Here is a 14697-nt window from a genome sequence, read left to right on the forward strand (position 1 = left end):
TCTTGTTCCTGCACATGCCTCTTCCAGCGCCTCAAAGGGGTTTGAGATGCTGCAAGAAGCACCTCCAGGCTCGTCTGGATGCGCCCTGTGAGATGAATTCAAAACAGTTTCAGGAATAAGATATTCAGTTAGTGCTGATGGCTGTAGAAACAATATGTTGTAATATGAGAGTATATTAAAGAGTATTTGAGCTGGTATTGTGGTATACTATATTTCACTTGCACTTGGACAAAGAACATCGCTTCAGATAAATTGTATTGCTAACTGTTTGTGCTGCTGGAAAACAACTGAATTGACAACTGGTATTATCCCTCTTTAATTTTCTTTTTTTTTCAGTAAATCACCGGGGCAGCATTGAAAGAGAATGGTGGGGGAGGGCTTGGTATCACACATTTTAAACCAGCTAAGAAAGATGGACTTGGGAAAATTTTGAGAAGATGATAAAATGTTTGTTGGAACTTTGCCCTCCAGCTGTAACTTTATTGATGTCTTTGTTCTGATCTTGCCCAGCCATGGGTATACTTAAACTGAGGATACTATGTGCTTGCTACTGAATTGGATGTCTTATTACATTTTTATAAATGTGCATTTTTCTATTATATATAAAAATAGAACTGTCTCTTTTTATTTCAATCTAGCCAATCCCTTGGGCATACTTATAGCTAACTTGGTGTCACCTGCACTTGTGTCTGAAGGAAAGGATATCCCAACGATGGTAATGAAAGCTGATTAATTAGTATTACGTGTCCTTTGGATTCATTACAATTTAGTATACTCAATAACATTGGTGTTGGATGAATTATTTATATGACTCTACTTTGGGCTTGTAGCTTGGAATTTATGCCATTCCTGCAGTAGTAGCCTGCATGCTAGCAGTAGCTGGTGTACATGACAAGGTCCCTCCAACTCCACCATCGGCAAGTGCTACAAATTCTACCTCCCAGCCATTTTTCACAGGCTTGAAAATGGTAAGTGTATAGTAAAGCACAGTAAATTTCACTTCATGGTCAAATGTGCCATCTGGCTTCCATAATGTCACCTTAAGGAATCCAACTGCTGTGGTTACTGGTCAGCAGGAAAAGGGCTGTGCTGATGTTTGCTATCAAAATTACTTCAGAATAGGAACCTCTTTCTCACCAAAGGCTGAAGCTAACTGGGAGCAGACTAAGTATGTGGATATGGGAGGCACTCTGTGCCATGTCTGGGTCCAGAACACATTCTAGCACATCACTGCCCTCCTTGGACTGGGATCCAGGCTAACAGTGTCAGGCAGGTGGTCATCAAGTACTTCCGTATAGAGCAAAATATCCCTTCCCACCAGCTCAGTAATATTTCCCCCTCCAAAACTTGTTGTATAAAGCATAATCACAGCATCTACTACCTCCAGTCCATATTTCATTCATTCTCTGACTGGCTTTGCTTAGGATTTAAGGGACCCACTGAACTACCTTTAAAAGAGCAAACTTTGATGCCTTAGCAAGCTGTTTCTAAAATGTATTACTGCAGCTATCTTTAATGGGTTAGCTCTCACAATAATACTTGGTGCATCTACATGTGCAGTTAATGCACCTGAATTTTCTGTGCAAAAAATTGAGGCTCATTAAAAGCACTCCCTGCTGCATATCTGTGTGTGCCCCTGTCAGGAGTAAATTGAGCCCGATAGAAAGAGCCCAATCCAGGGCTGCTCCTGCTCTGTTCTATCCCCCTGCAGCAGCCAGGGGGAGCTCCAGGTTCCCCGCTCATGCCCCATACCCCCTGGCTGGCAGAGGGCACAGGGGCTTAGCCCCACGCTCCAGAGGGCAGTGGGGAACTATCTCAGCTTGGCAAGCAGCTCTGTCCCAGCCAGGGGGAGATTGGGTTGGCCCCAAGTTTCGCGGGGGGAGGGGTGTCCTGTCTGGGTTGGCAACTGCTTCCCAGCCACGTGGAGACTGGGATCCATCCCGATCTCCACAGGGCAGGGAGAGCGGTCGTGGCTGCCAGGCAGGTGGCTCCCAGCCACTTGGAGATCAGGACCCATCCGATCTCCATGTGGCTGGCAGGAAGTGTCTCACAGAACCAAGACAGCTCTCCTCGCCCCCTGTGGTCCCTCGCTGCCTAGGCGGATGGGGAGCAATTTACTCTGGGGCAGCGTCTACACGTGTGGTATGGCACATTAGTTAATGCACTGTTTTTCTAGTACCTGTATCACCTACTGTTTCCTAAACTAGAGTAGGGCCAGGAATCTGGTACTAAGCGGTTTAAGATCTGTCTACCTTTTCAATTACTGTCAGGTTCTTTTGCTAGTTTCCTTTCCATTTGTATTAACCAACACTTTTACATTTGCAGATTATGAAAAATAAAGCATACATCATCCTGGCAATCTGTTTTGGAGCTGGGATTGGGATTTTCACCTGCTTTACAGCTCTTTTGGAACAGATCCTCTGTGTAAAGGGGTATTCCAATGTAAGTCCTTTCTAGTTGCTGAACATTACTTGTTATACAGTTGAAATGATCTGTCACTGACTACACAAAGTGAGATGAATATTATTCTATTGTTTTTCTTAATAATTAATAAATAAAACCAAATCTGTTTAATATCTGGATAGGACATATAGGGCAGGACTGCAAGGTTTTAAAGCACTATATGGTGATAAATTGTGGCTGCAGGGAACAGGATACCAATATTCTTAAATTTCAAAAAGGGAAAATTAGACTGGGTATTAAAACTTTGTTACATTGCTTAACTATTGGAACAGATTGCCTATAAGAGGCTCTGATAGAGCTCCATCACTGAAAGTTTTTAAATGGAGATGTTTGTCTAGATAAACATTTGTCTAGGATGGCTTATACAGAAGTGATCCAGCCCTGAGCAGGAGTTCGGACTAAGGACATTTTGAGGTCCTTTTTCTACGGATCTTTATATTCTTTCAATATTCTAGATTATCTGCAGTTTAATTAGTGTCCTCAGCTACATTACTGCCTGTAAATTAAATACTTCTTTCATTGGATTTTACTTAATAAAAAGAGACTTTGGGTTCCTTCCAATGGGGTGTCATAACTACATGCGTCTGTAGGTTAGCCTCAAATGCTCAAGCTGAGAGACTGGGTGGAACAGGAAGCTGAAAACAAAACAGATTGGTCCCTTTGTTTTCATAAGTATTCCTGGCTAAACTCATTTGCACAGATAAATTCACATGTTGCTTATATTTTATGACACCACAATATATATTCCACCAGAGAATGAGCCACAAGAGGGGTTCTAACCAGTTTGGAAGGTTACCAGTCACAGAGGGTACAGACAGACCATGTCTGACATCTCATTTGTGCTACCATAAAACTTTTTATGGTGGCACAAATGGTGAGCAAATTGACATCACTACCTTTGTCATGCTACATCAGAGGAAAATCAATGGGATAACAAAAATTAGTAATAGATTCTGCCACTTATTGCAGCAAATGTCCATTAGCTTTGTGGCAGAAGGGTGCAGGCAGCCTGAACTACCTGCATTCTCCAGTCACCGTGGGTACATGTTCTGATGGTTTGAGGGCCCCTCAAACTCTTGGAGCACCTTCCTGGGATTACTTTGCTTATAGGGAGGCACTCTGAGGAATCTTGTGACACCTTTCTGAAAGTAGGCAGTGGAGGTTCACTGCTGACAGAGACCTGCCCCTGATCTCCATGAGCAGTCTTCATAAGTGGGGAAAGCCTGCATGGGTCCCAGTGTAGAGGCATGGTAGCTGGGGCATCCCTGGTGGTCTGCATCCACTGGGGACCCACTTACTCAGACCCACCCTTGAAATCTCTAAGGACCTGTCTGGATGAGTGGGGAAGGTTGGACTTTCTCTCTTTACCCAGACCTTCCCTGGAGATCCCAGGAGCAGGTCTGGGTGAGTGGGGAAAGCCATCAAGGGATGGAACAGGGGGCAACATGTGTTTCACCGCATGAAGCAGATCAGCTATGTTGCAATAAATCATGGCCCAACTGATCCTCTTCATTTGGTAATATCTATTTCTAGCCTAACACAGTATCACTACAAAGTTCTTACTCTTCCCTTTGCCCAGGGTATGATCTCCAGTGCAACTCAAGGAGGGAGTTCTCTAAGATTTCTTCTTTCATGCCCAGAGCTTACTCAAATCCTGTTACATTTTTATTCCTACAGAACTGAAGTGCCAACTCACTGTCATGTTATCTTGATGGCTTGCCCTTACCCTGGTCCTGTCCCGCCTAAATGACCACAGATTGCTTTCTTACGTTGCATGGGCAGTAACTTCATGCTTGAGCCTGTATGAAAATCTGCTGCCACAGTAAACTCCCATCCATTAGCTGCATCACGTCAGTCCTTCTGAATCATGCTGTGGGCTTTCCATTAAGCTGCACATGAAGGTCATAAGTACATCCCTTTCCTTCAAGGCCATGCATACTGGAAAACCTTAGCCTACGTCCACAACAGACATGGGCTCCTGGATGTTTCCTCCACTTCATTCCCTGCCGTTTTTGCTGTGCTTAGGAGACATGTTCAGATATTATTTGTTGCATTTCTTTCAAGCATCTGACTACTCTCAGGATGGTCTTTAGCCTTTAAAAAGTGTTCCCAGATCAGTTGTTCTTAACCTTCAGGTGGTAACTCCAGGTGGCACTCATCATGGTGTTGACACAGATTAAGTTAAATAACAGAGGGAAAAATGGTTTGTGCTTTAACTCCATGTAAATGAAAGCATTTGCTTAAAAATGGAGGATGGTTGTGAAGAAGGGGCAAAGAAAAATGATCAGAACTAACTTCAGAAACAAAAGAAACAGTTGAATGGATAACCTAATAGAAGAAAAAGACCTTTCAAAAGGGAAAAGGGTTGTTATAACCTGTGGAATGCATAGAGGTTAGAAAAGATAGAAGGTAGATTGTAATGAGTCAAAGCTTTCATCTGTGTTTTTGTCCACTGTTTTCCATCTTTCTCAACAAGATCCAGAACATCAGTCACCTCCTCCGAGAAGGCCATATGGTAACCATGAATATCACTAGCCTGTATGTTAATATCCTGCACGATGAGTATATAACTAGCAGCAGTGCATGTAGGCACTTTCACAGCTTGCAGTAGGGCTCTTTCACAGCTTGCAGTAAACTGTGGGGTTCTGGGGGTGCAAGAGACCCCCTGGAATGCCATATGTAACAGTACAGATGTGAAAATACCCTGCTACAAAGAAGTTGCAGTTTAATCTCATTACTTCCTGTTGCAACCCGTGTGGACACAGAAAAGCAAATTATCACCTTCCTCTTTTTTTTTTTATTTGAAGACTGTAATCAAATACAGATTCAATTCCAGATTAAATCATTCTAGTTTTTCAATCTTTCCTCTGGTCTTGTTCTCCAGACCTGTGGGCACATGATACAGTGGAGGTGGGGCTGTCGGTTGGGGGATGATCATAGGCACATGGTTCAGTGCCTGCTTGGGCACACTGGGGGAAGGGGGTTGCGGACACACAGTGCCACGGGGAGGAGTCGGGGGTTGCCACAGGGTTATGGTGCAGTGGAGGAGGCATGCAATGCAGCATGAGATGTGTTGCTCACATGGGCACACAGTGTATTGGTGGGGAGACCATGGGCATAAAGTGGTGGAGGGATCTCCATGGGTCTCCCCACCACCTCCATGGGTCCCCCCCTCTCCCCCCACCTATGCAGTGGTGGAGGGACCTCCATGGGGTTTGCAGACTCTGGCCACTTGGAAGTAGGATAGCCCTGATTCAGAGCTAGCTTAGCTATCTTTGCATGCCACTGCCTGTCAAATTAAGCACAATTATTCTCTGGTGACTGCTTTATTCTCCGGGGGTTTTGTTATCTTAAGTATGTCAAGGTAAAATTGATCAGACTGTTAGCACAGATCCACTTATCCAGGCTGCAGTCTTAGTCACCATTACAGTGGAATCTGAACTCTTCCTTTTGATATTTCTTACTGTTCTAGGTGTACATCCAGTGAAGTATTCAGGAATTGTGATGAGTACAATGCAAAAAATTTATCAAACAAACGAATGCCTTGTGTTTATAACCAGATACTTATATTGCTTATGTCAGTAATATTGAAAAAAATCTCAGCTTCCAAGTCTAATTGGCCAGTCATTCATTTCTTCTGTGTTATAGTTTTTTGCAGGCTTGAATGGTGCATTGTTCATTGTGTTTGGTTTACTTGGTGCTTTTCTCCTGGGACTATATGTTGACAGATCAAGAAGATTTATAGAATCTACCAAAATCTGTTTTGGTCTGGCTGCATTAGTCAGCATCGCATTTGCAGTAGTAAGTTCATTTTCACACTTATCATATTTTCAAAGAGATATCATTAAAGCCTGTTTTTTATCATTATCTGATAAATTACACAAACTCCAAATGACTTATTCAGCTATTTCGTTTCTTTATGTAACATGGTATTTGTAGTAGCTTTATATTCCTTGTTACCACAGGTGGAGATGGTTCCTTACTGACAGAAGCATTTTCATGAACGTTGTTTCTACCCTTACATTCATTTTACAACCTACAGCATTGTACAATCTGCTTTATTTTCCTCAATCTGGGAATAACTCATATTAATGTTCCACTGGATGAGGTAGATTATGAGGTTTAGCTAACATTGTGGTAGCTCCTTGAGAGTATAGAGCATTACAATTACTACGTAGTATTAATTTAAAAAATTCTGTAATTGAACATCCTAAACATACCCATTCCTTTTCCCTGACTGTGACGGTGGTTAGTACCAGATGATGCAGGAAGATACCCTGTAAAAAAAAAAAAAAAAAAACTCACAAAAAAAGTGTAAACTTGATGAAGAGGCTAATACTGGGAGTAATCTTTTGCTGAGCCTATTCAGTGATCAGCCTGTACCCTGAACCACATTAGTGAGGGTTTCCTGGTAGTGCACTAGAAAACTGGTGAAAGCTGGAGAAACCTCACAGGAAAGCTGGTGCAACTTGATTACAGGGCTTTATGAAAGTGAGACTACCCAATGGGAAATAGAACACAGCACTGCCAAGTAAAAATAGCTGGGATCAGGCCCACAGAATGGCCATGTTTACTGGTTACCAGAGCTGGCAAGCTTTTGCTCCTGGATAAACTAATAGTTCACACTTCTGTCAGATGAAATGTAGCTCACCTTACAAATATGAATGAATTACACCTCACAATAGTCTCTTAAAAGGTATATCTTTAACCCTACTTTTAAAAGAATAAAAAATAGAAGCATAAGGATTTAATTACATCTCCAAGGTGATATAAAAGGTCTGATTTAGAGCTATAAATTAAAACCAAGATCTCCCAGGTCACTATATTTCAGCACTAATGTGCATTCACTTCAGCCCAAATCTGTATTTATAGAGTGACAGAATTAAATGATGCTGATTTGAAAGAAACAGGCAAACTCCTTCCAATGTTTTGCTAAACTCACATTGAGGAAAAAACTAATCCATCTGAAAAAAAACGCTGGGCAAATCAATTTGATGCCTGAACAGTTATGAACATGGATTGTGGATGCGCAATCTATTCATGTGCTGGACAACTCTGTGCCTTCCTGGATCCCATAAACCAGTATAGCTAGGGAAATAGGAGCATTCTGGCTGTTGACAGGCCACAAGTTTCCTCCTAGCATGCCACTTGGTAGAATCTTGTATTCAGCAGTAATGCCACTACTTTAGAAAACTGAATGAGGTTTGTTAGCACTGAACATGAGATGAGAAAGGTGGTGGTAGCACACAGAGCCATCAGACTTATCAATTTAGATTTTATTTTATTGGCTGGACAGCGCTCTTCTCTGTACCACTAACTGTGTGCTGAGGTCAGGGTTTCATGAAATGAATTGACCAGTACAATTTATGGGATTGTTTTTACATCTTTTTGTAATAGCCCCAAGGCCACAGGACTGTAAATATTTAAGAAATTAAGTTTTATTTTAGTGGACACTTACGTGCCTAACTTCCTGTTTTGGAACCAAACTTAGGAGTTTTCAGAAATCTCTGGAGGCTGAACCAAATTATGGCTGAGATTGCCCCTATGTAAAACAGTAGCCTGCCTTTCCATGGTGCTTGTTCAGCCAGGAGGGATTCAGACATTAGAAAAACAAAGCTATTAATTCCCTAACCTAATTCTTCACTCAATTCCACTATAGTGGGGCATGAATAGCTGTTTGAAAGCACGAATGGAAAGAGGAATTATTTTTTAGTGGAAGAAAGAGGAAGTATATACCAGTATTGGTGTATACTGGCTGTCACGTTGAATTACTGTGGAAACTGACCATATAAACTGGCTTAACACTAAGGCTTTGGTGTATTGTATCTCTGACTGCAGATGGCAAGTTTCAGAAATCAGGCCATTCCTTTGGCTTTGATCTGCTCGCTGTTTGGGTTCTTTGGATTTTCTGTTTACCCAGTTGCTATGGAACTGGCTGTTGAATGCTCCTTTCCGGTGGGAGAGGGTACATCCTCAGGCCTGATTTTTGTATCAGGGTAAGTAGCCAATTTATACTCATTTAGAACATAATTCAGCCATTGACAGCAGGCAACAGAATTAATTTCTCCTTTACCTGCCCTGAGTTCTAGTCACTGACAGTTTCTTCAACCTGTTATCCACAGTTATTAGTGAAGGTTGGTGCTGGTAGCAGCCAACTGTCAGGGCATTTTCATAAATAGAGGGAAAATAGATACAAGCCACTCAGCTAATGCAAATAGATACAAGCCACTCAGCAGATGTACAGACTGATTTGCTTCCACTGGCAGCAATAATTCCATGTTGCCAGAGAGGTGCTATTCAGAGCCCAGTCCTTCACAGGAAAACAGTATAAAGAGAGTTGTAGGCTTGGTGTATGGAAGGAAAGCATGAAAGCCAAAAGGGAACTCAGAATCTATCCTGCTCAGTGTGCTACTGGGAGATAATTCTTCTGAACATCTGGCTTTAAAATGGACAGAAGCTATGCATTCCCCCAGGAGGAGGAGAAATGTAAGTTCCCCGTGCAGTGGAGGGAATGTCAAGGATAAATGTGAAGGAGATTGCGTAATGATTTGTTGCAGATCCCAATACATGACAATATGCTGATCTATGACAGCCCACACCCCTTCAAGAGCCAGGGGCTTCCTTGATTTGTCACAGGTTTGGACACCTGTTCTTTTAACAAATTAGATTGGAACATTTCCTTTTATGGCCCTGCCTGAAGCAAGTTGTCCTATCATGGGTAGCAGTTGTGCTGATTCAATAATAAGAGTGCCTGCACATGTGTGGAGGCTGCTCCAATGTGTTGTGATTACAGCACATCGGAGCAGACTTGCTTAACTGAGTCTGCTGGAGTATGGTAGTTACTGTGCTCCAGCAGCCTCCCATCTCTCATGTATCAGCATCTCCACACTTCAAAATGGCGGTGGGGGCACTTGAACTAAAGCTCATTAAAATCTGAAGCACGGGGACACTGATACCCGAGACTTACTGAAGTGGAACATTTGTCCCATGTTGGGAAAATGTAAAGCTAGTAAAACATAAGGGAACGTAAGGAGTCAAAGCAGCAAGAGACTGTCCCATTTCACTGATTGTGTGGTTTGTTATGGTTAAACTATTTCATTAATAACTGATGATTCTTCTTTCCACAGTCAGATCCAAGGAGTGATCATCATGAAGCTGATGCAAGCCCTTATAGTGCAGATTCCTAAGGATCCACTTTCTACTTGTGCTGGAGATGAAGGCGGGACAGTAGATTGGATAAGTCAGTATCTATCCATTTCTCTTAGAATTCATTGCTGTGCTTAGCAGAGGGGTGTCCCTTCTGATCGCCATACTGTTTAGGACCTTCCTCTTTTACCAGTTCATTCCCAGCTTTGTTTTTGGCCCAAGAGATGATTACTGGCCTATGTCCCTCACATGTACCTGCTGGCACTCTCCCAGCATATGTCACCATTACCCCACTTTGTATTTGGAATAGTGAAACAGAGTGCCCCTAGAATACCCTTCATGTTACTCACAATTTCAGTTTTAATGATGTGACAGGACCCCCCCCCCCACCTTCCTCTGTCAGCCAAAGCCATGAGGGTACAAACTCCTCACAAGGTAAGATACTCAAGTACAGGACAGCTAAATTTAGGGATAAAGAAAAAACCCACTTTAATTAGGGAAAACAGTGCAAAATAACTGGGGAAGACGGAACACAAGATAAATGTTTAAAACATACTTTTCACTCTCATACCTGGCCAGTGCTTACTTCTTAGTTTCCAGTGGATTCCAGTGGTAGGCAGAAAATGTCACTATCTCTGCAGCAAACTCCTCCTCATTCCCAGAGGTCTCAGCTTCTCTGCTGGCTCTCAATAAGTTGCTTCTGCCCCACTACTCCAGCCTTTTCAGTTGCTGTCCCCATGTGGCAGACTTCCTGTCTTCACTCTCTTGGGCTTCATACCAGCAGGCTTCCATGGAGTCTGGCAGGCTGCAGGCACACCCATTCCCTCTGCAATCCAGCCATTAACCTGTCAGAACAAAACCCATCCAGATAAACACTTCCAACATATAACATGAAACAAACAATACAACCACATAATCATCACAATGACTTTTCCACCCACCCTGGGAAAACTTTACTAACCAAGGGAGCACCAGTTCTGACAAGTAAGCAAAATTCACTATCCAAATAAGCCAGACTTGATGAGGGTAAATATGACCTGACTGATGACAAAGAATACACTTACTGAGAAATGTCTGCTTTGCTTTCTGCAGCCACAGTTGCTCAGTTTGTACCGACTTTCCTAATAATCCTTCTTTCCACACTACTCAACAGGAGAGGACAGCACTCAGATATCAGGAGCAAGGATAAGAGTTCTCTGTAATGCATGCCTAAAGTTCTGAGCAAACTGATGGCTGAAGAATCACAGGTTTTGTTGAATTCCCTAAGACTAGTTCATTGCTCCAGCTGGTGCTATTTGTAAATTGTCCCAAGGGTCAGGACACAAATGGCAATCCATAGACTGCCAGACTGTCAAGGGTAGACGGTCGTTTTGGGAAATGAGAATTTCTAGCCAAGATTCTCCCCAAGATTAACAAAGAATATTGATAATCACCAGTAGGAAAGGCCCAATATTTCTGCAGTTAAACTACCTGCAATTCAGTTAGGTGGGGTCAAGATCCCGCTATTTCCTTTGGAAAGGGCTAAAAGTGATTAATTTGACAAAGGTAATAGAACAGGGGTGGGCAAAATGGTAGATCCGGACAGCAACCAGACTCCATTTCCCAGCAGCCTGTGCCCAGAGAGCTGGGGCCAGTTTCCATGGAGACCCCAGCTGCAGCTGCACCGTGTAGCGCAGAGCTGGGGTTGCCATGGAGACGAGCCCCAGCCTCGCTGGCAGAGCAGGGCAGGGGGCTGCTCAGGAGCCCTGGGATCTTGTGGCAGGGGCAGCTTGGTCCGGGGCCAGGGCAGAGCTGCGATCTGCAGCCTGCATGCTTGGGGCAGAGGCACTCAAGCAGCGGATTATGGCCCTGCCCCCATTCAGAACCACATTGTCACCACTGCCAGGAGCCAGGGCAGAGCTGTGATCTGCAACCTGCGCGCCCCGGGCAGGGACATGCAGGCAGCGGATCATGGCTCTGCCCTGGCCCCAGACCAAGCTGCCCCTGCTGCAAGGTCCCAGGGCTTCGGAGCAGCCCCTGTCCTGGCTGCCACGTGCCCTGCCAGTGCAGCTGGGGCCAGGCTCCATGGCAGCCCCAGCCTTGTGCTATCACAGAGCAGCTGCAGCTGGGATCACCATGAAGACTGGCCCCAGCCATGCAGCAAGGGCTGCTGGGAAATGGAGTCCACTGCCGGCAGGATCCAGCCCGGAAGCTGGACTTTGCCCACCCCTGTAATAGAAACTGAAGTTGCTAACATGTAAGAGAGATTTGTCCCAGCAAAAAAAAATTTGAATCTTGGACACATTAAGGTCCCTGGCAGATTTCACATTTATGAAATGTGTCGTTGGATGCTCCCTGGTTCCTGGCTGCATACCCACCACTTCCATTCTGGAGCATGTGGCTGGGACTGGAGAATTCTCTGATCCCCAGTTGCATATGTCCCTGAACCATAGTCAGTGTGAAGCTGGGTGCATGTGCACCACAGACAAGTCTGCAATGTGGACAGCTGGGCTGGGGATGGAGGAGCTCCCCAGTTCCCAATGGTGCAGGTAGATGGGGATGAGGGAGCTTCCCCATCCCCAGCCATGGTCAGATCTAGAATTTTGAAAAGGGGGGTACAGATGGTGAGGTGCATCATCACATATAAAAACAATGCATATTTTTTTCCAGTTAAAAATACACTAGAAGCTTTACCAGTACACTAGGGGCCTAGGGTTGTATTAGTCAGTTTAAGATCAAAGTAAAAACAAATATAACTTCATTGGAATGAGTTAAAAACAATGTGCAAGGCTGTGAAATAGGAGCTTCATTACCAGGAGTAGCTGACATGGAGAAGAACTGCAGAACAAAGCTTGCCTGGTGGGCCATCAAGACCATTAAAAGAAGAGGGGGTCATTAACACCTGTGGAATTAAGTGTTTAGAAAGGATCAGGTAGATTATAATAAGCGATCTAGTCAATTGACTCCCTCAGCACTGCCTAACTGCCACTGCCTCCTTCAGCACAGAAATGCTGCTGCCACTGCCAGGCAGTTTGTTTTAAACTTTGGGTGGACCAGGAATCAGTGAGAGGAGGTGCAAGTGCACCATTGCACCTCCTCCTGGATCCACCCTTGTCCCCAACTGCCTGCTCTCAGCACACAAGCACCTAGAAACACGCAGACTGTGAACTGGGGAGCTCCAGGCTGACACACAGCTGGTTGGTGAGGAACAAAGACTAACACAATTTAATGTTTCCCCCTCTTTCCCCAGCCCTCTTTAAAAATCATCTGCTACAATACATTGCATCATTCCACATGTGTTCAAGTCTATTCTGGTAAATGTCTCTTGCACAATTATTTACACCATGGTATGGAGACACTTAGTGCCAGATCTGTTCCGCTTATCAGGCACCTAAGTGAACTAAGGCACTTAAACATAATCCTATTATACTCTGCCGGAGACACTGAAAACTGTTAATACAAAACTCCTCTTTGCTGATTTTTGTAACATAGTCATAACACACAGTCTTAATAGGCATGTTGACAACTTTTTTTGTGGGAAAGGGGGGAATGGAAAAGGGTGAAATAGGATCATACTAAAATATCTAGAAAGTAGTTAGGCAAACAAGGTTCTTTGAGTGAATCTGATACCTTTTATTAGATCAACTTAAATACTTGGAAAAAAAATTTAAGCAAGTGTTTTTTGCAACTATTTTTTCCTCCACTATTTAAGTTGGTCTAATAAAAGATATCAGATTCACCCAAAGAACCTTGTCTGCCTATGTCCTTAGACCAACATGGCTACAACCTACACCCCTGTAAAAAGTAGTTATGCACTTTATAGGCAGATTAGACTCTGGCCATTGGTAGCATCTATGCATATAGAGAAGGAAAGCATTTTCTTGAAGTAGCATAAAGGTCAGATTACAGCTTCTAGGATCAATCTAAAAACTTATTCACAAACAAAACCAAAATCTTTAAAAAATCATTAAAGTGAAACATTGTCAGGAAACCCCAAAAGATAGTTGCATCTGTACCATTGCACCATTGCCTATTGTGATAGTGTCATTTAAAAACAAGTGCATCTGCTTTGCATTTATCATGCAGTATTAGATATATGCACACAACTTCATATTATGCTTATGATAATGGACCATTACCGTTAAAAGAAAATAAGTTTGCCTTTGCAAACAGTCACACATGGTATATTTGGGGTGCAGTGCATTGTGTCATTCTTTCCTCACACTGTTGGAAAAACAAGTGAATACTGGAATTATTCTAATTTCCTCACCAATGGGATGGTGCAAAATCTGAACCCCTGAGGGCATGTCTGCATGTCATGCTACATTGTCGTAGCAATGTGCTATGGCGACATAACAAATATGTGCATCTACACGTGGAAGTACTTCCAAAAGGAAGTACTAAAGCATGGCAAAGTAACAACGTTGCCATAGGGCAATGTGTAGATGCACCCTAAATGACTACCTTCTTGAAAACATCTAGCCCATTGTGACTATGTGAATAATTAATAGGCACTCGTCTTCAACCAGCAGCATCATCTTTAATTACAGTTTAGCAATAATATTATTAGATAGAAAACAAACTTAATTGCAAGCAAGCATAGCTGACCTCTGTACATCATCAAACTTTCACTGGTGCTGTTTTAGAATAAACCACATTAAAAGAACATTGCCTTGGTTGTCGAGTTAAACAGTCAACAAGTAGAAAGTACCATTATTATAACTGGCTATGCAAACCTTATTCCTGTCATGTGTACATTCATCTTCAACGCTGAAAGGGGTAGGTTCCTGTGGAACCATGTGATTAAGTTGTTAAAGACTATCATAATGTATCCATGCAACATTGTATGAACAATCTTAAATATGACATTTCCTACATTGAGTATTTCTTCTTGAAACATTTTCTTTAAACATTTCATTTTAAAATGTTTTCATAAGTTTTTAGTGCAATTTCCTAGATTTCTTCAAACAAACAAACATTCATTTTTGCACATTTGTCACAGCCCCACCTGCACTATAAATAGGAGTTGCATCCTGAGTCTTCAGCACTGCAGGACAGAGTACTTTCACTAGAGCTACGACATTTGCTAATTATCTGGTAGTAAAAGAA

General features: G+C 42.9%; 1 protein-coding gene and 1 long non-coding RNA gene across 3 annotated transcripts in view; one reads left to right on the forward strand and one right to left on the reverse strand.

Annotated features, from left to right (window-relative positions):
• Window positions 1-14697, forward strand: part of SLC49A3 (solute carrier family 49 member 3) — a 53387-nt gene that overhangs the window by 35551 nt on the left and 3139 nt on the right. For both annotated transcript variants that reach the window (XM_006263066.4, XM_059724537.1), the window contains 6 exons: window positions 639-715; window positions 831-968; window positions 2326-2442; window positions 6112-6264; window positions 8302-8459; window positions 9591-9703. In XM_006263066.4, coding sequence (XP_006263128.3) covers window positions 639-715; window positions 831-968; window positions 2326-2442; window positions 6112-6264; window positions 8302-8459; window positions 9591-9703 — 756 coding nt within the window. The remainder of the gene's footprint in view (window positions 1-638; window positions 716-830; window positions 969-2325; window positions 2443-6111; window positions 6265-8301; window positions 8460-9590; window positions 9704-14697) is intronic.
• Window positions 6508-10671, reverse strand: LOC109283958 (uncharacterized). Its single transcript, XR_002091274.2, has 2 exons — window positions 10181-10671; window positions 6508-6740 (listed from the first exon to the last, which is right to left on the reverse strand). It is a non-coding gene; the product is annotated as an uncharacterized LOC109283958 (long non-coding RNA).

Source organism: Alligator mississippiensis, chromosome 3 (assembly GCF_030867095.1).
Source record: "Alligator mississippiensis isolate rAllMis1 chromosome 3, rAllMis1, whole genome shotgun sequence".
In the NCBI taxonomy this organism is placed as follows: domain Eukaryota; kingdom Metazoa; phylum Chordata; order Crocodylia; family Alligatoridae; genus Alligator; species Alligator mississippiensis.